Source organism: Hylobates moloch, unplaced genomic scaffold, assembly GCF_009828535.3.
Source record: "Hylobates moloch isolate HMO894 unplaced genomic scaffold, HMol_V3 SCAFFOLD_8, whole genome shotgun sequence".
NCBI classification, from domain to species: domain Eukaryota; kingdom Metazoa; phylum Chordata; class Mammalia; order Primates; family Hylobatidae; genus Hylobates; species Hylobates moloch.
Window position 1 is genome coordinate 59,431,001 of NW_026652283.1, and position 27,199 is coordinate 59,458,199.

General features: G+C 37.2%; 1 protein-coding gene across 5 annotated transcripts in view; it reads right to left on the reverse strand.

Annotated features, from left to right (window-relative positions):
* Positions 1-27,199, reverse strand: part of LOC116473207 (rab GTPase-activating protein 1-like) — a 435,590-nt gene that overhangs the window by 286,639 nt on the left and 121,752 nt on the right. For all 5 annotated transcript variants that reach the window (XR_009214608.1, XM_058443073.1, XM_058443070.1 and 2 more), the window contains one exon: positions 10,238-10,331. Coding sequence is in view for 4 of the 5 variants with exons in the window: in XM_058443073.1 (XP_058299056.1) it covers positions 10,238-10,331 (94 nt within the window). In the remaining variant the exon portion in view is untranslated. The remainder of the gene's footprint in view (positions 1-10,237; positions 10,332-27,199) is intronic.

Genomic DNA, 27,199 nt, shown 5'->3' on the forward strand with positions numbered 1-27,199 from the left:
AGTTGGATTCCTAGGTATTTTATTCTCTTTGAAGCAATTGTGAATGGGAGTTCACTCATGATTTGGCTCTCTGTTTGTCTGTGATTGGTGTACAAGAATGCTTGTGATTTTTGTACACTGATTTTGTATCCTGAGACTTTGCTGAAGTTGCTAATCAGCTTAAGGAGATTTTGGGCTGAGACAATGGGGTTTTCTAGATATACAATCATGTCATCTGCAAACAGGGACAATTTGACTTCCTCTTTTCCTAACTGAATGCCCTTTATTTCCTTCTCCTGCCTGATTGCCCTGGCCAGAACTTCCAGCACTATGTTGAATAGGAGTGGTGAGAGAGGGCATCCCTGTCTTGTGCCAGTTTTCAAAGGGAATGCTTCCAGTTTTTGCCCATTCAGTATGATATTGGCTGTGGGTTTGTCATAGATAGCTCTTATTATTTTGAGATACGTCCCAACAATACCTAATTTATTGAGAGTTTTTAGCATGAAGGGTTGTTGAATTTTGTCAAAGGCCTTTTCTGCATCTATTGAGATAATCATATGGTTTTTGTCTTTGGTTCTGTTTATATGCTGGATTACATTTATTGATTTGCGTATGTTGAACCAGCCTTGCATCCCAGGGATGAAGCCCACTTGATCATGGTGGATAAGCTTTTTGATGTGCTGCTGGATTCGGTTTGCCAGTATTTTATTGAGGATTTTTGCATCAATGTTCATCAAGGATATTGGTCTGAAATTCTCTTTTTTGGTTATGTCTCTGCCAGGCTTTGGTATCAGGATGAGGCTGACCTCATGAAATGTGTTAGGGAGGATTCCCTCTTTTTCTATCGATTGGAATAGTTTCAGAAGGAATGGTACCAGTTCCTCCTTGTACCTCTGGTAGAATTCGGCTGTGAATCCATCAGGCCCTGGACTCTTTTTGGTTGGTAAGCTATTGATTATTGCCACAATTTCAGAGCCTGTTATTGGTCTATTCAGAGCTTCAACTTCTTCCTGGTTTAGTCTTGGGAGGGTGTATTTGTCGAGGAATTTATCCATTTCTTCTAGATTTTCTAGTTTATTTGCATAGAGGTGTTTGTAGTATTCTCTGATGGTAGATTGTATTTCTGTGGGATCAGTGGTGATATCCCCTTTTTCATTTTTTAGTGCATCTATTTGATTCTTCTCTCTTTTCTTCTTTATTAGTCTTGCTAGCAGTCTATCAATTTTGTTGATCTTTTCAAAAACACCAGCTCCTGGATTCATTACTATTTTGAAGGGTTTTTTGTGTCTCTATTTCCTTCAGTTCTGCTCTGATTTTAGTTATTTCTAGCCTTCTGCTAGCTTTTTAATGTGTTTGCTCTTGCTTTTCTAGTTCTTTTAATTGTGATGTTAGGGTGTCAATTTTGGATCTTTCCTGCTTTCTCTTGTGGGCATTCAGTGCTATCAATTTCCCTCTACACACTGCTTTAAACGTGTCCCAGAGATTCTGGTATGTTGTGTCTTTGTTCTCGTTGGTTTCAAAGAACATCTTTATTTCTGCCTTCATTTCATTATGTACACAATAGTCATTCAGGAGCAGGTTGTTCAGTTTCCATGTAGTTGAGTGGTTTTGAGTGAGTTTCTTAATCCTGAGTTCTAGTTTGATTGCACTGTGGTCTGAGAGACAGTTTGTTATAATTTCTGTTCTTTTACATTTGCTGAGGAGAGCTTTACTTCCAACTATGTGGTCAATTTTGGAATAGGTGTGGTGTGGTGCTGAAAAAAATGTATATTGTGTTGATTTGGGGTGGAGAGTTCTGAAGATGTCTATTAGGTCCACTTTATGCAGAGCTGAGTTCAATTCCTGGATATCCTTGTTAACTTTCTGTCTCGTTGATCTGTCTAATGTTGACAGTGGAGTGTTAAAATCTCCCATTATTATTGTGTGGGAGTTTAAGTCCCTTTGTAGGTCACTCAGGACTTGCTTTATGAATCTGGGTGCTCCTGTGTTGGGTGCATATATATTTAGGATAGTTAGCTCTTCTTGTTGAATTGATCCCTTTGCCTTCTTTGTCTCTTTTTATCTTTGTTGGTTTAAAGTCTGTTTTATCAGAGACTAGAATTGCAACCCCTGCCTTTTTTTGTTTTCCATTTGCTTGATAGATCTTCCTCCATCCCTTTATTTTGAGTCTATGTGTGTCTCTGCACATGAGATGGGTTTCCTGAATACAGCACACTGATGGGTCTTGACTCCTTATCCAGTTTGCCAGTCTGTGTCTTTTAATTGGAGCATTTAGCCCATTTACATTTAAAGTTAATATTGTTATGTGTGAATCTGATCCTGTCATTATGATCTAGTTGATTATTTTGGTCGTTAGTTGATGCAGTTTCTTCCTAGCCTCGATGGTCTTTACAATTTGGCATGTTTTTGCCGTGGCTGGTACCGGTTGTTCCTTTCCATGTTTAGTGCTTCCTTCAGGAGCTCTTTTAGGGCAGGCCTGGTGGTGACAAAATCACTCAGCATTTGCTTGTCTGTAAAGTATTTTATTTCTCCTTCACTTATGAAGCTTAGTTTGGCTGGATATGAAATTCTGGGTTGAAAATTCTTTTCTTTAAGAATGTTGAATATTGGCCCCCACTCTCTTCTGGCTTGTAGAGTTTCTGCCGAGAGATCAGCTGTTAGTCTGATGGGCTTCCCTTTGTGGGTAACCTGACCTTTTTCTCTGGCTGCCCTTAACATTTTTTCCTTCATTTCAACTTTGGTGAATCTGACAATTATGTGTCTTGGAGTTGCTCTTCTCGAGGAGTATCTTTGTGGCGTTCTCTGTATTTCCTGAATCTGAATGTTGGCCTGCCTTGCTAGATTGGGGAAGTTCTCCTGGAGAATATCTTGCAGAGTGTTTTCCAACTTGGTTCCATTCTCCCCATCATTTTCAGGTACACCAATCAGACGTAGGTTTGGTCTTTTCACATAGTCCCAAATTTCTTGGAGGCTTTGTTCATTTCTTTGTATTCTTTTTTCTCTAAACTTCCCTTCTCGCTTCATTTCATTCCTTTCATCTTCCATCAGCGATACCCTTTCTTCCAGTTGATCGCATCTGGTACTGAGGCTTCTGCAATCTTCGCGTAGTTCTCGAAACTTGGCTTTCAGCTCCATCAGCTCCTTTAAGCCCTTCTCTCCATTGGTTATTCTAGTTATCCATTCTTCTAATTTTTTTTCAAAGTTTTTAACTTTTTTGCTATTGTTTTGAATTTCCTCCCGTAGCTCAGAGTAGTTTGATCGTCTGAAGCCTTCTTCTCTGAACTCGTCAAAGTCATTGTCCATCCAGCTTTGTTCCGTTGCTGTTGAGGAACTGCATTCCTTTGGAGGAGGAGAGGTGCTCTGCTTTTTAGAGTTTCCAGGTTTTCTGCTCTGTTTTTTCCCCATCTTTGTGGTTTTATCTACTTTTGGTCTTTGATGATGGTGATGTACAGATGGGTTTTTGGTGTGGATGTCCTTTCTGTTTGTTAGTTTTCCTTCTACCAGACAGGACCCTCAGCTGCAGGTCTGTTGGAGTTTACTAGAGGTCCACTCCAGACCCTGTTTGGCTGGGTGTCAGCAGCGGTGGCTGCACAACAGCAGCTTTTCGTGAGACCACAAGTTCAGCTGTCTGATAGTTCCTCTGGAAGTTTTGTCTCAGAGGAGTACCCGGCCGAGTGAGGTGTCAGTCTGTCCCTACTGCGGGGGTGCCTCCCAGTTAGGCTGCTCAGGGGTGAGGGACCCACTTTAGGAGGCAGTCTATCCGTTCTCAGATCTCCAGCTGTGTGCTGGGAGAACCACTACTCTCTTTAAAGCTGTCAGTCAGACAGGGACATTTAAGTCTGTGGAGGTTCCTGCTGACTTTTTGTTTGTCTGTGCCCTGCCCCTAGAGGTGGAGCCTACAGAGGCAGGCAGGCCTCCTTGAGCTGTGGTGGGCTCCACCCAGTTCGAGCTTCCTGGCTGCTTTGTTTACCTAAGCAAGCCTGGGCAATGGCGGGCGCCCCTCCCCCAGCCTGGCTGCCGCCTTGCAGCTTGATCTCAGACTGCTGTGCTAGCAATCAGCGAGACTCCGTGGGCATAGGACCCTCCGAGCCAGGTGCGGGACACAAACTCCTGCTGTGCTGTTTTCCAGGCCCATTGGAAAAGCACAGTATTAGGGTGGGACTGACCCGATATTCCAGGTGCCGTCTGTTACCCCTTTCTTTGACTAGGAAAGGGAACTCCCTGACCCCTTGCGCTTCCCGAGTGAGGCAATGCCTCGCCCTGCTTCAGCTGCGCACAGTGCACTGCACCAATTGTCCTGCACTCACTGTTTGGCACTCCCTAGTGAGATGAAACCGGTACCTCAAACAAATGCAGAAATCACCCGTCTTCTGTGTCACTCAGGCTAGGAGCTGTAGACTGGAGCTGTTCCTATTCGGCCATCTTGGCTCCACCCCCGTGATCTGTCATTCTTAAGTTAGATGTTACCTGCAGGTTTTTCATAGGTACGTTTTATCAGGTTAAGAAAGCTCCCGTGTATTCCTAGCTTGCTCAGAGTTTTTTTTGGTTTTTTGGTTTTTTGGTCTTTTTAAATCAAGAATGAATGCTGAATTGGGTCAAATGCTTTTTCTGCACCTATTGAAATGATTATACGGTTTTTCTTCTTTAGCCTATTGATATAAGTGAATAACACTGATTTATTTTCAAATGTCAAAGCAGCCTTGCATTCCCAAAATACGTCCCACATAGTCATGCAACATTATTCTTTTTTAAATTTATATATTGTTGGATTTGATATGCCAGGACTTGTTGAGGCTTTTTTAGTCTATATTCATGAGGGACACTGGTCTGCAATTTTCTTTTTTGTAATATTTTCATCTGGTTTTGATATCATGGTAAGCAAATGACATAAATTAGCTGGAAAGCATTGCCTTCACTTATATATTCTGGAAAGTTTATGTAAAATTTATGTATATTTTCTTTCCTTCCTTCTTTTCCTTCCTTCCTTCTTTCCTTTCCTTCCTTCCTTTCCTTCCTTCTCTTTCATTTTCTTTCTTTCTTTCTCTTTCTTTCTTTCTTCCTTTCTTTCCTTCCCTTTCCTTCTTTCTTTCTTTATCTCTCTCTCTCTTTCCTTCCTTCTCTTTCTTTCTCTATCTCTCTCTCTCTCTCTTTCCTTCCTTCTCTTTCTTTCTCTATCTCTCTCTCTCTCTCTCTCTCTTTCCTTCCTTCTCTTTCTTTCTCTCTCTCTCTCTCTCTCCTTCCTTCCTTCTTTCCTTTTCTTTAATTTACTTTACTTTACTTTCTGACAGTCTTGCTCTGTCACTGGCTGGAGTGCAGTGGTGCAATCTGAGCTCACTGCAACCTCTGCCTCCTAGGCTCAGGCAATTCTTCTGCCCCAGCCTCCCAAGTAGCTGAGATTACAGGTGTACACCACCATGCCTGGCTAATTTTTTTGGTATTTTTAGTAGAGACGGGGTTTCATTATGTTGGCTAGGCTGGTCTCAAACTCATGACCTCAAGTGATCGGCTCACCTCAGCCTCCTGAAGTGCTGGGATTATAGGCATGAGCCACTGTGCCCAGTCTTATTATTTTTTTCTTAAATATTTGGTAGAATTTGCCAGTTTGGCCTCACATTTTCTCTATTGAAAACTTTTAAGCTATGAATTCAATTTTGTCAGCTAATATAGGACTATTCAGGTTATTTATTTCAAGTAAGCTTTGGCAATTTATGACTTTCAAGTGTTTGTTGATTTCACCTAAGCTTCTAAATTTATAGACAATGAGTTGCTTGTAATATTCTTTTATATCCTTGTAATGTCTGTAGTGATTTGTAATGACGTAGCCTCTTTGATTCTTGTATCTGTGTTTTCTCTCTCCCTTGTTTTTCTTGATCAGTCTAGTTAGATGGTTATCTTTATCAAATATATTAATCTTTATAAAAATCAGCTGCAGTTTGACTGATTTTCTGTAGCGTTCTTCTCAATTCCATTTATTTCTGTTCTTATTTCCTTGCTTCTGCTTGCTTTGGGTTTTTCTCTTTTTTCCTAGTATCTAAAGATAGAAGCTTAGATCACTGACAGACTAGTTTTCTAGTATAATATGCCATGAATTTTAAATCTATTTGAAATAAGAACATGCAATGGCAAAAAAGAAAAGCATAATATTTTTTCTATATTAAATTTTGTTTATAGTTTTAGAATATTAACTGCCATGTAGAAAATGTAATGAATAAATAATTTAAAATCAAAAGAAACTTGACTGACAAAAATCCAATGTCTGTCTCTACTTCCCTCCCCAAACATTCTCACCTTGCCATTTCTCCCAATAAGCATGTGGACTTTTAACTAAATTTCATCTAAGAATCAAGAAAGTGAGATGTTTGTACATACTCTCTTAAATGAAAGAGTCCAGACTGTTACTGTAAATTCCTCAAGAATGGTGACATAATCCCAAACCATAAAAAGACAATAAAAATTAAGGTATTTTCTCAATCTAAGGGCTAGGAAAAAGAAAAACAAAACACGCAAAAAAACTTTGCAAACATTATTCCATTTCTGAAAGACAAAGCATGCATACATGAGCAAGTTTATAAAAGCTTCACTGGAAAAATGGAACCCAAAAATGTTAAATAACTTGTACAAGCTACCTATCAAGTTAGCACTACAACTGGAAGTCTAATTCAGTTCTGAGTTTAAGCATAATGTATTTTTCCCACTAAATTATATTCCCCTTCCATAGATCTTATCAAGTTGAAATTATTTTGCCTTTGGGAGTAAATTACAGACAAGAAGAAACATCTTATCCAAAGAAAATTAGTTTCTACAATACCTATATATATAGATATCTAAGAGCTGTTTTGCCGATTAATTTCAATTGGAGTATAAGGTATTAGTTTTAGGTGTTGTGTATTTTGCTATACTAGAAAGAATGTGTTGGGCCCGTAAAAAGTAAGCACCCAATTCTCAGTAATGAGAGATCCAGTAAGAAGGGAGCCCTTGTTTTATGAAGTGGCCACAATGGAAGACTATGCCCCTGTTCTTCACCAGAGAAACAGGGAAAAATAAATTCTGGCCAGAGAGTAGAGTTGCCACAGGAGACACATTGCTTATTTCTATGGTGCATGGAGGTCCATGTAAATTCCTAAGCCTTCCCCCAGCAAATAACTTGAAGTGGGAAAGGAAGAAACCATGTAACAGTAGAAGCCAAGCTGTGGTATCAATGCATATGCTACCATTATATCCAATGCTATCAATCACATCCATATGGTTGGACCATAAAAGTTCATTTCAGACCAAAAATGAAGAAGATTAGGACAAGTTGTTGGTGCTGGTTTTTTTTTTTCTTATCAGTGCTCCTAATAAATAAATCTCTATCTAAAAATGTTGGGTATTAGGAAAGCCTAATTCAATTGGCCCAGATAAATGGGTAAATGAGAATTAGGCCCAGCTTTTACCCTTTTGTAGTCATTTACCCACTGCTATCAGCTACAAGTCCACCCTTCTGTATTCCGCTCAAAGATGTAAGGGCTGAGAATCTGCAGACTACATATCCCAAACTCCCTTGCCCACTGGCTTCCAGGTTAGGTTCTGCCCATGAGTAATAGTCATGTACAGTTGGAAGGCAGAAGAATGGAAGAAGGAATTCCATTGCCAGCACCAGCTATACCGTTAACTCCTGAAAAATACTAATACTAGCCAGGCTAACAAGTACCAGCACCAATGATGTGGTCCTCCCCACCCGCTCCAAGATCTGGGTATCTCTTCAGACGTGTGGAACTAAACAGTTGTCCCCTGCCCTGACAGTTCTTTCTAAACACTAGCTGCTATGAGGATCCTCATAATTCTAAGCAACCAGGATGCAGCCCTCTTCAGAGATCCCTGCATCAGCTCCTCAGACCTCCTCTGAGTTCCTAGACTCTGGTAACAATACTTCTTTCATTTTATTTCTCCAGTCCTATAGGCCATAGCTGTTTCCTACTACTTAGGTTACTCCAATCATAATGTCTCCTTTCTGCTCTCTCAACCTTCTAACATATTGTAAGCCAATTATCTGCATTAAAATGCTTCTGTTTAAAAAGTTTAGCATGTTTCCTGTTTCCCAGCCTGGTCTGAGACTGAAAAAGTCATCTGCCTCTAACTAGAACATACTCTCCCATCTCACTTCCTGCCGCCCTCCATCCCCCATTGAAGCTGTCCCAACTCAGCACCATCTAAAAAGAGAACTGTTCATCTTAAAGTAAAGGAAGAGAGTAACCCTAAATAAAACAGATAAAAACATATGAGATAGATTTAGGTGGAAAGTGCTTGCAAATGAGTAAATTATATCCTGGATATAGTGTGGGGTAAAATTGTGTAAGATTTTTGAAATGGACAAAATGATTACTGAACATCATTTCAATAGAATGGCTGGAACATCCGGGAATTGGGTGACAACATAGAAGTGTGTGCCTTTGTCTTTGACTAGGCTAGTTTACAACTCTCAACATATATAACATAATGGCAATGCAAAGTTTACTGTCCATAGCTATGCAAATGACTCCCATTCATGGCAGTGCAAATGAATTGCCAGGTAAAGAAAATAAATCTCTAAATCAAATCCTTATTTTGATTGGCTCTAATACCTTATTGGTGCTCCATGTGAAAACCTAAAAGCTGTTGAAATAAAAAAAAAAAACAACACTTTAAGTCTTGAGAGAGATTGACTGTTATCTGAGTCACATATGGTTACAACTTCTGTTCTTGGATTATACATTAAATCACATTTTTCTTGTTTTGTACAATAACTAGAGAGAATTAAATGATGTCAAGGACCAAAACCTCCTGCCTTCTTCATTAATGACCCTTGTTATAGATTAACATCCCTTTTGTCATTCTGCTTCACTTAGACCAAATAACAGAAAACCTATGATTATTGTACCCTCTATAAAAAAAGTTAAAAAAAATTTTTAACATCCCCCCGCCAAAAAAAGCACTGCCTATAACCAACAAAACTGCTGCAACTATGCACCAGCCCTGTATGAATAATGTCATAATCCTGCTAAAAACTCCTGTGCCTCTGCCTATATAAATGAAATCTTAACTTCCCTACTTTGGACCACTGACTGCATTCCTTTAGAGGTGGTGTTTCTGGGTGGTCCATGCTCATATTTTGCTATTGAATAAATTACCTTTAAATTAGATTCTGACCCTTTTGATTATTTTATGTTGACATTCATTAATGAGTTAAATAAATTCTCTGAAATGTGTTCATTTTATGTGATATGTATAAGGATAAATAAAATGAAATTTTCTTTGCTTAAAAAGGAGAAGCAGCTGGCCATTCAGGGTTTATCTCCTTAAAAACAGTAACAGGCCCAATACTTTGGTCCAAATTTGATAAACGTAATCTCCAGATTTTACAATGAAAAATCATCAGTATTCCAACAGTTGGAACTGTAAATACATATTTCCTAAATTACAACTAAGGAAACTCTCAGGATGCATACAGACTATCATAAAGAACATCCACTTTTCTCTTGAAAAGAGAAAAGCGGTTTAAATTATTCTTTCTTCTACTGAACTGTGAAATTCTGCCCAGACTTTGTAGTCTCCCCTGGACTACCCACATGCATGTAATCTGATATGCATATTCAACAATAAATTGAATTTCTATGTCTATACTAATATGGGGAAGTATTTTGTTGGCAGGATTTTTTTCATTACACCAACATACATTTAAAAATGTATTTATCATAAATATAAAAAGTACTTACTATAATATAAACAGAGTACTTTTTTTGTAATTCCACATAAAATACGCCAAAATTTAAAGTAATAGTTTTAGTCAGAAAGAATGAAACAAGCTTTGTCAGTTAACAATCAGTGTAAAATAAGAAATTCTAAACTATACAGCCCGTTTTAGTGGTAATAGACTTGGTTTTAAAAAAATGTAACCCTTTAACAGTAGACATTTAAATGCATTGGCAATATAGCATGAAATTGACTGTGCTAAATGGTGTGAAATAATAAGACAAATAATAAGGTCTGAGTGAAATAATAAGACAAAGACGTCTTCTAAAAGCAAGTTAAATAAAACCATACTTGGGGGGAAAACCTAGCCAAACATAAAGAGTATCTATAAATTATATTTTAATTTTTAAGTTTTTAAACAACATTAAGATATTAAGATAGATTTTAGTATTAATCCTTTAAAACCTATTTTAACATACAGATTTTAATACAACAAATTAAAATCAACTATGTAAATACAGAATTTTCAGTATGAAAAATAAAATTTTACCATTTTCCTAGCAATTCTCCCCAAGAATATAGGATCTTCTCAGGACAATCCTTAGACACATCACCTGTTCCACTTGAGAGTTCATTATCACTCTCTGCAGAAGAAACACAAAAACCAACAAACATTATTTTACATATTACAGTAGATACTTTATATATCGTACAACAAGAAACATGACTCCGTGTCTAATAAAACCAGCTTCTCTTCATATTATTACATGCATTGCAAAAATAACAGTAAGAACTTCATTAACTTATCTTCAATGCCTAGATATTTTAAAAGAACAAACTTCTATGAAAATCTCATATACAGTTTACATAACATGAAATGGAAAATACCTATAAATAAATAGCTGTATCCAAAGAGCAATGTTTAAAGGCTAATGGTAGCACAACTGGAAATTCCTATATGGTGTTCTACTCACCAGATATTCTCAAATTTTATTAATGGGACCAACAAACATAAAAATTAAGGGTCCAACATATATACCTAAATGTAACACTGAGAAACATATATATTATGATATAAACACACAAACAACCAGAAATGTAAAAAAAAAAAAAAAAAAAAAAAAAGGTTAGGTTTCTTAACATGTATTCATAAAAAAAAAAGATATTTTTAACTAAAGGAAAATTGAAACTGGCCTTTTTATATGGCAATTTTACAAAACACCTCAAAATGTAAAATAATAGTTTAAGAAAGAATATGGGTTGATTTACAGTTTACAATCGGTGGTGAAAACGACCAATACTAAACTCTATAAACCTTTTAAGCAGTAGCAGAGGCAGTAGAGAAAGTAAAGAAAGAACAATAGACATAATTTACCTATTATAAAATAGTCTTTGACACAGTACTACATAAGAAAAGGCTGGAGAAGTACTATCAGAATAAAATAAGATAGCTGAAAATCTATCCGGCAGATAACAAGTACCAAAGTTTTATCAACACTGTGACAGTATAATAGGGATTGGCATTTAGTGGCTCCCACAGGGATCTGTATTACTTAGCATACCACAAAATCCAATGATCCAAGTATATGCAACATCAGAAAACATTAACGTAATAAGTAATGGTTTATTTGGCCAGGTTAAAACATTAGGTCATAGCCATACAAAAAAGATTTGATGACATATTTAGTAAAATATAACCAAAATACGTCCACATACAGAGACAAATGTTTCATCATCTTTAAAGCAATACTAGGTAAATAAGAATTATAAGGGACATTTAATGCAAAAAGTGAACATTATTCTGGTAATTAAAATGAAGGCAAAGAGAGTACACACTAGCATGACTGTTCTAGAAATACCTCACATAAGCAACTGTATGAAGCTTGTAATAAGTTCATCATGAAAATAACAGATATTTTAAAAGTTAAAGCAAATGAAATATTACTACTATAGAAGTAATGTAAATAGAAACAACTGAATGATATAAATAGAAACAACTAAAGCTTTAGTGTTACAATACCCTGAGGAACTATCCCATGTAAACAACTATCTTTTATAACATTTATGATTTTTTATTTAAACTGAGGCACTTTCTATAGTGAAAGGGGACTATTAAAAATTATTTTCAGTCAAGTGCAGTGGCTCAGGCCTGTAATCCCAGCACTTTGGGAGGCCAAGGAGGGCTTGGGCTCAGGAGTTTGAGACCAGCCTGGGCAACATGGTAAAACCCTGTTTCTATCAAAATTACAAAAAGTTAGCTGGGCATGGTGGTGTACTCCTATACTCCCAGCTACTCAGGAGGCTGAGATGGGAGGATCACTTGAGCCTGGGTGGCCACAGTTGCAGTGAGCCAAGATTGTGCCACTGCACTCCAGCCTGAGTGACAGAGTGAGACCTCATCTCAAAAAAAAAAAAAAAATTATTCTGGAAGACAGGTTAAACTCAGACTATGTCACGCAAACAAGGACTGACAGTTGGCCCACTTATAAACTGGTACCAAGTATAGGTACTTATAAATTGGTATTCAATTAAGCAGGATCCAAGATCATCCCATCTAATACTCTACTCTGATCCATAGTAACTAATAATATGCCAAGGTTTCAGGCTATTTGATGATGTTGTACATGCCAAATTAGAGACCAAAATCTAGGAACACAATGAAAACAAAAAAGAGAAAAGGAAACAAACATTCCTGGATATTATAAATCTTGATCATAATAAAAATTAGACAATAATACTGACGACAAAATCTTTCAAATTCGTAATACTCTTGTTGGGAAAGGAATTCCTAAGCATAAGAACAAAATCAAGATACCATTAAAAAGATTTAAAAATCTGACTATAATTTAAAAAAATCTATGACTGTATAGAGTATGCATATTTTTTAAAAGCAAAAAAAATTTCCAACATTTGACAAATGGCTATTTTCACTAATATATCACAATCTTACTAATCAATAGAATAAAGAAAAATCCAACAGAAAACTGAGCTAAGGATATCAACACAGTACAGGTCAAAATATGTTAAAACATGACTAAAATAAAAATGTTATAGAAAACCCCATTTCATGAATCTTTTAAATGCAAATTAAAACAATGAAACATATCTGCCAATTACATTGACAGAGAGTATAAAAATTGATAATACTTAGTTTTCCTAAAAGCATAAGGAAACAGGCAAGAAGGCTGATGTTTAAATAAGAACAATCTTTTTGAATTTATTAAGATGCTAAGTTAATATATCATTTGATCAAATTTATTCTCCAGAAACACATACTCGAAAGACATATTTGTAACAGGATTTTTAGTGTATCACTGCTTGTAATAGTAAGAAACTGAACTATCAGCAATCCATCAATATGTTTTACTAACTAAATTATGGTATATTCAAGAGTATTCCAGAGAACACTATCAAGTAATTTAAAGGAATGGGATAAATTGGTCTATGCTGGCAACCACGGGTGGGAGGACAAGGATACTGCCCGGTAGTCTGCTTGTGTGCGTGCATGAGAGGTGGAAGGCCTCCAACTCTGGCCTTCCGCACTGACTGTTCTAGCACCACATTTCCAGCCATGAACCAGTTTGGTATCCAGTTGGTAGAAGCCACAGTGACCTTGTCACAGCTGCTGAAAGCCCGCGGCAACAAACACCTTGACAAAATTGTTATGTCTTTGGATGTTGAAAGAAATGAAAAAAGCAGAATTTTCCAAAACTAAACAGAAGACTCCAGCAATTTAGGATGAGAATACAATGGGTACTCCAACAGAATTCCGGTTTTGGTAAACCAGTCTAAGCTGCAGAGGAAGAGTAATGCCTGGAAAGAGACATCCTCATGGATAATCATTGGCCTTGCAGTTAGAAAATCATCTGGAGTTGGAAAAGGAATTAGTCCTATGAATTGTCCACATCTAAGTGACAAGAATACAGAACACTATTTTCCAGTGTTAAAAAGAAAGGCAAGATTTCTGAAACAAAATGAAGTGCATAGAAAACCAGCTGCAGTTCTCAAGAGACCTAACCAGCTAAACAGAAAAAATAACATTATGTCCAATTTTACCAGGAGAGGAAATAAATTAAGCCATCAGAAAGACACTTCACAGGTAACTTTTCTTTTCGGAAGAGGCCTGAAGAAGGTTCAGGCCCAGTTGAACACGGAACAACTGCTAGATGATGTAGTAACAAAGAGAACTAGTCAGCACCAGACTTCTATCACAAACACAGGAATTTGACTGTATCTATTGATAACTCTGGAACAGTACCATGCCCAGCAACTGAGGAACCATGATTAATTCATATTGCTATACCTTCATTCTTTAAAACACGGCAGCAAGAGAATGTAAAGAAAGTTCCAACGGGTGTTCCCCTACAATTTGACATAAATAGTATTAGAAAACAGATAGAGATGGCTTTGAATGAGCAGTTTGGGATCCTGAGAAAACAAAGAGCCACTCTCACATATAACAAAGGAGGAAGTCACTTTTTAACTGTGGAATAAATCCCACGTTACAGGGACTATTGTGTGACGACTGTGTTTGAAAAGCTGAATTGCTTGAAGCGTTCTTCACAGAAATTTAGAAACTTTACTTCAAAATATTTATAAGGCTAAGTAACACTTATTTTTCAAGGTTTAAAAAAAAGGATAAAATAATGCCCTGAAAGAATAACAGGGAGTATACGTATCTGTTCTTAGACTTCACAAATGGCTCAGGCAGAACCATTATCTGTTTGACTTCTTTAGCTCCTTGAGCAGAAGAAAATGGCAGAAAGATATTGCTAGTGCTAAACATTTTTTTTTCCTCTGGAGATGGAGTCTGGCTCTGTCGCCCAGGCTGGAGTGCAGTGGCACCATCTCAGCTCACTGCAACCTTCACCTTTTGGGTTCAAGTGATTCTCCTGTCTCAGCCTCCAAAGTAGCTGGGACTTCAGGGGCTCGCCACCAAACCCGGCTAATTTTTTTTTAGATTTTTAGTAGAGATGAGGTTTCACCATTTTGGCCAGGTGGGTCTCAAACTCCTGACCTCAAGTGATCTGTCCACCTCAGCCTCCCAAAGTGCTGGGATTACAAGCGTGAGCCACCACGCCCAGCCTAGTGCTGAACTTTTAACAAGAAATGTGGTTGCAGGAATTAGTCTCAGTTTAAAATGTTAGTGTTTAAAGGCTGTAAATGCATATTTACAAAGTTGTCCGATAGGGCCTTGGAGGAGAAGGTCCAATGTAAAAATCTGAAAATTTGGTTAGTAAAAGAAAGCATAAGAGGAAGTAGTAACTTGAAGGACAAATAACTGAGACGAAAAACTCAAGACTCAGGTCCTAGGTATACTGTTTGGATTTAATGTAGTCTTGAGTCTAGTGTCCACAAATAATTCTTCAAATGATGTTTAGAAGAATTATAATTATTAAAATGAATTCAGTACCCTGGATATTTTGATAGTAAAATTAATAGCCATAAAGTGCTAGACTTCTTACTTGAGAAGTTAAATTTTATAAGCTTTAGAGCTTGCTAAATTAAATAATTTATAGCTCCAAAGACAAAAATATACTGACATTTGTCACCAAAAAAAAAAAATCAAAATTTATAATAGAGTTACATTGTAACCTTGTTGTTTACCTTTCACTCTGATTTCTTGTATGGTATAAATTAAAGTTCAGAAGGCAGAGTAAGATGACAGAATAGAAGCCTACACCAATCACACCCCCACACTCCCTGGAACACCAAATTTTAACAACCATCTGCACACAGAAAAACACTGCCATAAGAACCAAACATCAGGTGAGCAATCACAGCGCATGGTTTTAACTTTGTATTACCAAAAGAGGCATTGAGGAAGGATGGCGAGACAGTCCTGAGTTGCTGATACCACCCCACCCACATCCCTCAGCAGCCACCGTGTGGTGCAGAAAGGCAATTTGTGCACTTTGGGGATAAAGAACACAGCAACTGGGGGACTTCACATTGAATTCACTGCTGCCCTGTCACAGCGGAGGACAGAGCCATCCTAGGTTCAGCTAGCTCCCACACACAGAGGGAGCATTTGGACCAGCCCTAGCCAGCAGGGCAAAACCCATCGCAAACACCCATCGCAGCAGATGGAACTTGAGTTGCTCAGCAAGCCTCAACACTGTGGGCTGAAATGCTCTGGGATCCTAGGTAAACTTGAAAGCCATCTAGAATGCAAAGACTGCAATTCCTAGGCAACTCCTAGCACGAGGCTTGACTTAGAGCTAGTGAAATAGGGTGGCATGTGACCCAGAGAGACACCAGCTGGCACGGCTAAGGGAGTGCTTGCGTCACCACTCCCCCAACCCCAGGCAGTGAAGCTCCCAGCAAGAAAGTGTCTCCTTCTTTCTGCTTAAGGAGAGGACATCAAAGAGTAAAGAGGACTCTGTCTTGCATCTTGGACACCAGGTCACTCACAACAGACTAAGGTAATGGGCAGAGTCATGAGGCCTCAATTCCAGGCCCCAGCTCCTGGACAACATTTCTAGACACACCCTGGGCCAAAAAGGATCCCACTGCCTTGAGGGAAGAACCCAGTCCTGGAAGGATTTATCACATCTGCTAACTAAAGAACCCTTGGACCCTGAACAACCACCACTGATACCCACGGAGTACACCATTGATCTTGGGCTCTGAGACATGCTGGTTTCAGGGGTGACTCAGCACAATGCAAAATAAATAAAATTGGAGATAAAAAAGAGACATTACAATGGATACTGCAGAAATTCAAAGGATCATTTGTGGCTACTATGAGCAACCATGTGCCAATAAATGGAAAAATCAAGAAGAAATTAATAAATTCCTAGACATATACAACCTACCAACATTGAACCGTGAAGAAATCCAAAAGCTGAACAGAATAATAAGAAGTAACAAGATCGAAGTCGTAATAAAGCCTCTAAGTAAAGAATAACTTGAGACTTGATGGCTTCACTGCTGAACTCTATCAAATATTTAAAGAACTAATACCAATCCTACCCAAACTATTCTGAAAAACAGAGGAAGAGGGAATACTTCCAAACTTACTCTAGGAGGCCAGTATTACCCTGATACCAAAACCAAAGACATATCAAAAAAGGGAAACTGTAGGCCAATATCAGTGATGTACACTGATCCAAAAATTGGCAACAAAATACAAGCAAACATGAATTCAACAATACATTAAAAGGATCATTCGTCATGACCAAATAGGATTTATCCCTGGGATGTAAGAATGGTTCGACATATGCAAATAAATCAATGTGATCCATCATATCAACAGAATGAAGTACAAAAACCATATGAGCATTTCAATTAATGCTGAAAAAGCACTCAATAAACTTCATCATTCCTTCATAATAAAAACCCTCAAAAAAATGGGGATAGAAGAAACATACCTCAATATAACAAAAGCCAAATATGAGAGACCCACAGCTAGTATCATACTGAATGGGGAAAAACTGAAAGTCTTTCTTCTAAGATCTAGAACAAGACAAGGATGCCCACTGTCACCACTGTTATCCAGCAAAGTACTGAAAGTTCTAGCTAAAGCAGTCATACAAGAGAAAGAAATAAAGGACATTCAACGTAGGAATACAGCTAACTAGGGAAGTGAAAGATCACTACAAGGAGAACTACAAACCACTGCTCAAAGAAATCAGAGATGACAAAAACAAATGAAAAACATTCCATGCTCATACACAGGAAGAAGCAATATTGTGAAAATGGCCAAACTGCCCAGTGCAATTTACATATTCAATGCTACTTCTATTAAACTACCATTGACATTCTTCAAAGAACTAGAAAAAACTATTTTAAAATTCATATGGAACCCCAGAAAAGCTTGAATAGCCAAGGCAATCCTAAGCAAAAAGAAACAAAGCTGGAGACATCATGCTACATTACTTCAAACTATACTACAGGGCTACGGTAACCAAGACAGCATGGCACTGATATAAGAACAGACACAAAGACCAATGGACCAGAACAGAGAACCCAGCAATAAGATCGCACATCTACAACTATCTGCAACAAATCTGACAAAGCAAGCAATGGGGAAATGATTCCCTATTCAATAAATGGCACTGGGATAACTGGCTAGCCATATGCAGAAGATTAAAACTGGACCCCTTCCTTACACCATGCACAAAAATCAACTCAAGATAGATTATTGACTTAAATGTAAAACCCGAAACTATAAAAACCCTTAAAGACAACCTCAGCAATACCATTCGAAACATCAGCACAAAGATTTCATGATGAAGATGCCAAAAGCAACTGCAACAACAGCAACAATTGATAAATGGTATCTAATTAAACTGAAGATCTTCTGGCACAGCAAAAACAACAGTAACAACAAAACACTATCAACAGAGTAAACAGACAACCTACAGAATGGGAGAACATTTTTGCAATTTATGCATCTGACAAAAGTCTAATATCCAGCATCTATAAGTAACTTAAACAAATTTACAAGAGAAAAACAACCCCATTAAAAAGTGGGCAAAGGACATGAACAAACGTCTCTCAAAAAAAGACATACATGGGGCCAAGAATCAATGAAAAAACCTCAACAACACTGATCATTAGAGAAATACAAATCAAAACCACAATGAGATACCATTTCACACCAGTCAGAATGGCTATTAATAAAAAGTCAAAAATAACACATGCTGGCGAGGTTGTGGAGAAAAAGAAATGCTTATACACTGTTGGTGGAAGTGTAAGTTAGTTCTGCCTTTGTGGAAGACAGTGTGGTGATTCCTCAAAGACCTAAAGACAGAAATACCATTTGACCCAGCAATCCCATTACTGGGTATACCCAAAGAAATATAAATTGTTCTATTATAAAGACACATGCACATGTATATTCATTGCAAAACTATTCACAATAGCAAAGACATGAAATCAACCTAAATGCCCATCAATGATAGACTGGATAAAGAAAATGTGGCACATATACACAATGGAATAATATGTAGCCATAAAAAAAATGAGATCATGTCCTTTGCAGGGACATGGATGGAGATGGAGACCATCATCCTTAGCAAACTAATGCAGGAACAAAAAACTGAATAGTGCGTGTTCTCACTTACAAGTGGGAGCTGAATGGTGAGAACACATGGGCACATAGAGGGGAACAATACACACTAGGGCCTATCGGATGGCTGAGGGTGAGAGGAGGCAGAGGATCAGGAAAAGTAATTAATGGGTACTAGACTTAATACCTGGATGATTAAATAATCTGTAAAACAAACCCCCATGACACACATTTACCTATGTAACAATCTGCACATGTACCACAGAACTTAAAATAAAAGCATTTTTTAAAAAAGTAAAAATAAAGGACATTCATACTGCAAAGGAAGAAGTCACATTAAACTTGCTTGCAGATGATACGATCTTATATTTGGAAAAAACTGAAGTCTCCACTAAAAAAACCACTAGAACTGATAAATTCAATAAAGTTTCAGGATATAAAATAAACATACAAAAATCAGTAGCATTTCTATATGCAAACAGTGAACAATTTAAAAATGAAATCAAAAAAGTAATCCCATTTATAATGGCTACAAATAAAATACATACAAATTAACTTAACCAAAGAAGTGAAAGATCCAATAATAAAAACTATAAAATGCTGATGAAAAAACTGAAGAGGATGCCAAAAAATACAAATATATTTCATGTTCATGGACTGGAAGAATCAATATCCTTTAAATGTCCAGACTACCCAAAGCAATCTACAGATTCAATGTAATCCCTACCAAAATACCAATGACATTCTTCACAGAAATAGAAAAAAATCCTAAAATTTATATGAAATCACAGTAGACTCAGAATAGTCAAAGCTATTCTCAGCAAAAAAAAAAAACAAAAAAAACAAAACTGAAGCAATCACATTACTGACTTCAAATTATACCACAGAGCTACAGTAACCAAAACAGCATGGGACTTGCATGAAAAAAGACATAGAGACCAATGGAACAGAAGACTGAACACAGAAACTAAGTCCACGCATCTACAGTGAACTCTCTTTTGACAAAGATGCCAAGAACATACATTCGAGAAAGGATAGTCTCTTCAATAAATGGTGCCAGGAAAACTGAATATCCATAGGCAGAGGGATGAAACTAGGCCCCTAACTCTTACCATATACAAAAACCAAATCAAAATGGATTAAAGACTTAAATCTAAGACCTAAACCTAGGAAGCTACTACAAGAAAACATTGGGGAAACTCTCGAGAACATCAGTCTGAGCAAAAACTTATTGAGTAATATCCCACAAGCACAGGCAACCAAAGCAAACATGAACAAATGAGATCATATCAAGTTAAAAAGCTTCTGCACAGCAAAGGATACAATCAACAAAGTGAAGAGACAACCCACAGAATGGGAGAAAATATTTGCAAACTACCCAACTGACAATGGATTAATAGCCAGAATACATAAGGAGCTAAAACAACTCCATAGAAAAGAATATAAAAATCCAATTTAAAAATGGACAAAAGATTTTAATAGAAGTTTCTCAAAAGACATACAGATGGCAAAGAGGCATATGAGAAGGTGCTCAATGTCATTGATCATCAGGAAAATGCAAATCAAAACTACAATGAGCTATCATCTCACCCCAGTTAAAATAGCTTATATCCAAAAGTCATGCAACAGCAAATACTGGTGAGGATGTATAGAAAAGGGAATTTTTGTACACTGTTGGTGGGAATGTAAATTAGTATAGCCACTATGGAGAACAGTTTGGAGTTTCCTCAAAAAAACAAAAATAGAGCTACTATATGGATCCAGCAATCCCACTGCTGGGTATACACCCACAAGAAAGGAAATGAGTATATTAAAGAGATATCTGCACTCCCATGTTTATTGCAGCACTACTCACAACAGCCAACATTTGGAAGCAACCTAAGCTGCTTTATCCATTCATCAACAGATGAATGGATAAAGAAAATGTGGCACATATACACAATGGAATACTATTCAGCCACAGAAAAGAATGAGAGTCTGTCATTTGCAACAACATGATTGGAACTGGAGGTCATTTTGTTAAGTGAATAAGCCAGGAACAGAAAGACAAACATCAAATGTACTCACTTATCTGGAGGAGCTAAAAATTAAAACAACTGAACTCAGGGAGATAGAGAATAGAAGGATGGTTACCAAAAGATGGGAAAGGTAGTAGGGGGACAGGGTGGAGGTAGGGATAGTTAATGGGTTAAAAAAACAAAGTTAGAAATAATGAATAGAGGCCAGGCATCGTGGCTCACCTGTAATCCTAGGACTCTGGAAGGGCAAGGCAGGCGCATCACCTGAGGTCAGAAGTTTGAGACCAGCCTGGCCAACATGGTGAAACCCCGTGTCTACTCAAAATACAAAAATCAGCCGGATTTGGTGGCGCATGTCTGTAGTCCCAGCTACTCTGGAAGCTGAGGCATAAGAATTGCTTGAATCTAGGAGGGGGAGGTTGCTGTGAGCCAAGATCACACCACTACACTCCAGCCTGGGCAACAGAGCGAGACTCTATTCCCCCCCCAAAAAAAAGGAGGCCAGGCGCTGTGGCTCACGCCTGTAATCCCAGCACTTTGGGAGGCTGAGGTGGGTGGATCACCTGAGGTCAGGAGTTCAAGAACAGCCTGACCAACATGGAGAAACCCTATCTCTACTAAAAATACAAAATTACCTGGGTGTGGTGGTGCATGCCTGTAATCCCAGCTACTCAAGAGGCTGAGGCAGGAGAATCGCTTAAACCTGGGAGGCGGAGGTTGCAGTGAGCCAAGATCAAGATCTCACCACTGCACTCCAGCCTGGGCAACAAGAATGAAACTCTGTCTCAAAAAAAAAAAAGAAATAATGAATAAAATTAGTAGTTAATAATACAATAGGGAGACTATAATCAATAATAATTGTACATTTTAAAATAACTAAAAGAGTATACTAGGATTGTTTTAACACAAAGGATGTTTCAGATGATAGATACACAATTTTCTATGATGTCATTATTATGCAATGCATGGCTGTACCAAAATAGCTCATGTATCATATAACTATATACAGCTACTATATATCCACAAATTTTTTTTTTTTTTTTGAGATGGAGTCTCGCTCTGTCGCCCAGGCTGGAGTGCAGTGGCGCCATCTCGGCTCACTGCAAGCTCCGCCTCCCAGGTTCATGCCATTCTCCTGCCTCAGCCTCCCGAGTAGCTGGGACTACAGGCACTCACCACCACACCCAGCTAATTTTTTGTATTTTTTAGTAGAGATGGCGTTTCACCGTGTTAGCTAGGATGGTCTCGATCTCCTGACCTTGTGATCCGCCTGCCTTGGCCTCCCAAAGTGCTGGGATTACAGGCGTGAGCCACCGCGCCCGGCCAAAATTTAAAAAATAAATAAAATGAATAAAAAAGGTAAATATCAAGTCCAATATTAAAAGAGGAGATGAAAACTAGAAAAAGTAGTTAATTAATTAAAAATCAAGAATTTATGGGGAGAAAAGAGTTCCTCCCTCCACTTCTGATGGGATGGGAGGAGTTAGTCTGTTGTGCCAAGATACTGCTAAAAGTCCTCAGATGTTGTATACTGTAAATTACGGTATAATGCCAAATGCACCAAAATACCCCAGCTACAAGTTATATGTTTGGTCATTTTGAAGCTTGGCATATTAGTTTACTATAATGTTAAAAACATCTAAGTAAGCGTTAGTTTCTCTAGAGCATATTATTAGGGTTGACTTTTCCTGCAAAACAAAACAAAACATTATCATTCTTATTTTCATAAATAATGTAACTTTTATGACTATACAGATCTTTTTAAAAAAACTGTAAGAAATTATGCCAAACTATTAATAGCAATTATGTTTCAGTACCTCCAACAGTATCTTATCACATAGCAAGCACTAAATAGTTAGAGAATACTTCTTTTATTTCTGAGTTTTATATTTCTGAAATATCCTAATCTCTTATAAGTATGCATAATGATAAAAAGCATGGCAAAAAAAATTTTAACTTTTGAACAATCCCTATTGCTATATGAAACAAAAACCTATTATTATAAACCCCAACGATAAGCCATAAAATCTCACTGTTAACAACAATTATTGTCTTCCTGGCAATCTCCCAAATTATTTTCCACTACAAAAGGATATTAGAACTATAAAAACCTAGATTAGCAGACGAGAACCACAGGAAAATAAAAGATAATAAGCACAATTTGAAGTAAAACCAGATCCCCGATGAACAAGTAAGGGAGAGGCAACAGCAAATCAGGGGCCAAACAGTTGGATGGAAAAACAGTACTTGGCCAAAGAGGCTGGGAACCCCAGGCTCTTATGAAATGTCTTCCTTTTTTATCTATATTCCACTGACTGTTCTAAATTTTAAAGGCATTAACCCATTTAATCCTCTAAAAACCTAATGAGGTAGTCACTATTAGTTTGCCCATTTTAAAAATTAGAAAATTGAGGCAGAGAGACGTTAAGTAACTTGCCCAAGGTTACCATGCTAATAAATGATAAAAGGTTAGAATTCAACCTGTGTTTGAATCCAGAGTCAAATACTACCTTCCCTTATAATTTTTCCCATCATGTTTTGTAAAGGAGGCTGTATCTGGCATTCAGCAGATACCAGTCTGTGTGCCAAGTGCCAATATCCAGTAAATGTTGGGCACTCATGCCAAAAATAGAAAAGCTAGGCACATTAAAAGAACATGCCCAAGAAACAGTAAATTGGGGGCAAGATTTAATTGAGAGACTTCAAGGGGTAAAATTCCCCTTGATGCCCAGAAAGAACAAAAATGAAATGAATATCCCAGTGACATCAAGCGTATGACCCAGATCTATCTTCCTCTCTGAAGAAACCAATAATCATGAGTATTTTAAACACTTGGCAGCCTGCCAGAGAGGAAGAAAGGCGCTGAAGAAAAGTAAATTAAATTTCGTACTGTAGTAGATAAGACAAGTTTCTAGATAGGATGAATAAACTAAAAAGGAAATAAGAATGAAAAAGACACTGGAGACCAAAGTGCAGTAAAAGACACACCGAGAAAGCCCGCAAGTAGAACATGACAAAGAAGAAAACAGAAGGAACAATGCAACCGTGCAGATATGTAAACGGGTAATTGAAGGTTTTGAAAAAGCAACTGTATCCCATTATACATAGAAAAAAATAGGGAGGACAAATAATAGAAAGAAGCTTAGCTGAATCCTACTTTTCCATCATAATTCAGGTTAGGGGTTACCCTTTTCTGGCTGGGTTAAATACTGCCCCCTCTAGGCCCATATCATCATAGCACTTAGCATGTCATATTATAATTATAATTTTCCTCTACATTTTCTCCCATCATACTATGAGTTTCGTGATAGTAATGGCCACTTTTATTTCTGTATTTTCAATGCTAGATTAGTACTTGGCCATAAGAGTATTCAAAATTTCCTGAATGAGTGAAGGGAGAGGACAAAGGAAAACCCATTAAAACCAGGAAAAATACATGCCTTGGAAATAAATGAACTTTAGTATATAAGCATTTGTGTGCAGACATGGGTAAAAGGCAACTAGCTTCATTCAGTCTGTTAAAGTATACCCCTATCCAACAGACAAAATGGACTCCCTGTGGCTAACTGATATGCTCAAAATTAAGACAGCACAGGCGGCCATGCTGGGTGAAGGAGCAGTCATGTACTCTGTGTTCTCAGAAAGATGTGAAAGTGTCACAGGCCCTCCCTTTCTATAATCAAGCCAAACCAGTTCCTGATGTCTGTGCCAAGATAAATAAACCAAAAACCCTACACCACCCGCCAGCCATTTGAAAGAAACATCTGACAGAGACCTCTGGTTTAGAGCTTGGAAACCAACCAATCAGGACTCACCTGCCCCAGCCAATTAGGGCTCAGCTGTAGCAACGGCTCAGAACTCCACTGTGCCAACTATTCGGAACTACATGAATTTAAATCTTTCATTTGCATAAATGGACCTGATTGAGAATTTGGGAAGCATATTTTTCTATAAAATCCAAACCTTCTCTTTGTTCTCTGAAATGCATTCGTCATTTTACACTGAAGCCTATGTTTCCCTGGTTTGCAAACTGTTCACTGGAAAAAAAAAAAAAGTCCCTTTTCCTCGAATTCCTTTTTAGAGAATTTTGTTCACGAGTCACTCATAACGCATAGGTCCCAAAGCCAAACGGCCTAGATTTGAAGCCCAGTTCCAACATTTATTAGTTGTGATACCGGTCAAGGTATTTAACCTCTCTGTGCTTCAGCTGTCTGTATCTAACACGGGGACGATAACAGTACTTATATTAGAGAGTAGCTGTAAGAAATAAGCAAGTTACTATATGTGAAACATGTTACTAGGGTGCCTGGCAAAGGGCAAGAGCTCTATAAATGTTAGCTATCATAAGCCATTATCATTTAACAAACATGAATGCCTACTGGCACAGGTTTGAGGAATACATGAACCAAAAGTGGAGACATTAAATGTATGCTTTTCTTTACCCAACGCAGGAAATATAGAAAGATGAGAGACAGGTTAATATAGCTAAAGAGAATTGCAGAGTCAATTTAAGCCTTATGCTCCCTTTATCAACCACCATTTCCTGGAAAACTGGCCAGTCCTTCCTTTTTGCTCCTATGTAGACTTCTACTATAATACATATAAAACTATATGAAAACATGTTTGGTTTTATTTACTCGTGTGTTTAATATGTACAACATTCATGTTTACATGTCTTTTCTCTTTCCTAGAATCCAGGCTCTTTGAGTGCTGAGACTATATCTTATTTGTCTTTACATAGTAGCATCTAGTATATGACACTCGAATGTGAAATAAATAAAAGAATTTTTTTGTTAGTGCTTTATTTTTGGAATATGTTCACACGCTTAGGGTGAGGAAAAACAATAGAGAGACAAAGACAAAGAATTGTGTACATTCCTTAAAAATATGAAAGTGCCCAGATTTGGGGATGTGACTGATCAAGAGGGCGCTTTATCTTTTGACTGGGACTTTGGGAAAGTATGAAGATGTTAAGAAAGGAAGTTAAGAACATTCTTAACTAGCAGTCCCAACTTCCTCTATAAATTTTAACATTAGAAGAGATCTCTGAGAGACTACGCTTAACTTAGGGAGCAGAATTTGGTGAAGTCTCCTTTAATATGCATAGCTTCAACTCCCTTTCATGAACATTTTCCTCATCTATTGCAGTTTACTGTTATCCTTCAAAAAGCAGTACTGCACAGAGTATACAAGATGTCATCGGACCCATACAGTAGGACTATCACTTTCTTCAATCTAAACATGTGCTGAATGGAAATAATAGTCTTAATTACATAGTGTTGTCAAAATTAAATGAAAATATATATGAAGTACTAAACATAGTAACTGACACACAGTAGTACCAAGTGTTAGCTATCATTCTTTGAATTACTATTATTGTTATTGAGTCTTCTGTTTTATGCCTATCACTTCAAAGGTAACTAAAAACACATTCCCAGTTTGTTTTATCTCTTATTATCCACTGATTTTTAACATGCAGAGATCAGTAGCTAATTGTGCAACACCAAAATAAGATACAATAGATGTAAATTTTTAGATCAAACAAAATAAATATGTATGATACTTCAATCAAAATAATTTCAGGGCTGTTTCTCTCAACTTTGGTCACTCCCTGCTTTGAAAAAAAATTGTGTTTCTATTAGCAATGCTTTTCATCCTAATAATAAAAGGAAATTTTCAGAATCAGTATTAATTGACATTATAAAAGAAGTATCTATACACACAATTCTTTTTTGTTTTCAAATAAAGTTAAAAATAAATCACAAAATTGGGGCAAAAATACACAAAATCTAATTTTTTTTCTTTTTTTAACCAGAGAATTACTTTAAAAGCTACCAAGTAAAACACAAATAAAATGTTGTGATTGAGGGTCTTCAGAGATTTTTCTCTTAATTTTACTGTTTTTAGTAAACAAATCCTTGCTTAAAATAATATAGGCAACAATAGGTTCTATAAACTTTCCTCTAACCACACTAGAAGAAAAAAACCCAAAACCTTATTAATCATGCAAACCTTTAGGAAGAAGCACAGATCTGAAAAGGTAATAATGATACTTGTCTAACTAGAATAATATAAAAGTGATCTATTTTCATTACCTCCATGTAAATTAGGTCATTTTGGACTGTGAAAGACTAAAACCACATGTGTATGACCTTAAATGCAACATAATCTCTCGTTTCTCAAATGACAGTATCAGAATACTATACTTGTTCTACAGAAAAGCTGACATACAAATGTAAACCATTAAAGCTAACACAAATCATCTTTAATTTCTTAAATATTATAACATTTCCCACTGTCAAAAGCAGGGTGATTTATTATAGAGAGAAGATTCAAGGTAGAAAAGACCACAACTCAAATGATTTCTTGCCCAACTTAAGCATCATCACTGTCATTCTGAATCTAATAACAAGTTTTTAATTAAAAAATCCCTGCAGTTGCTAAGCATAAGTGATTAATAAAAACATATCATTAATCA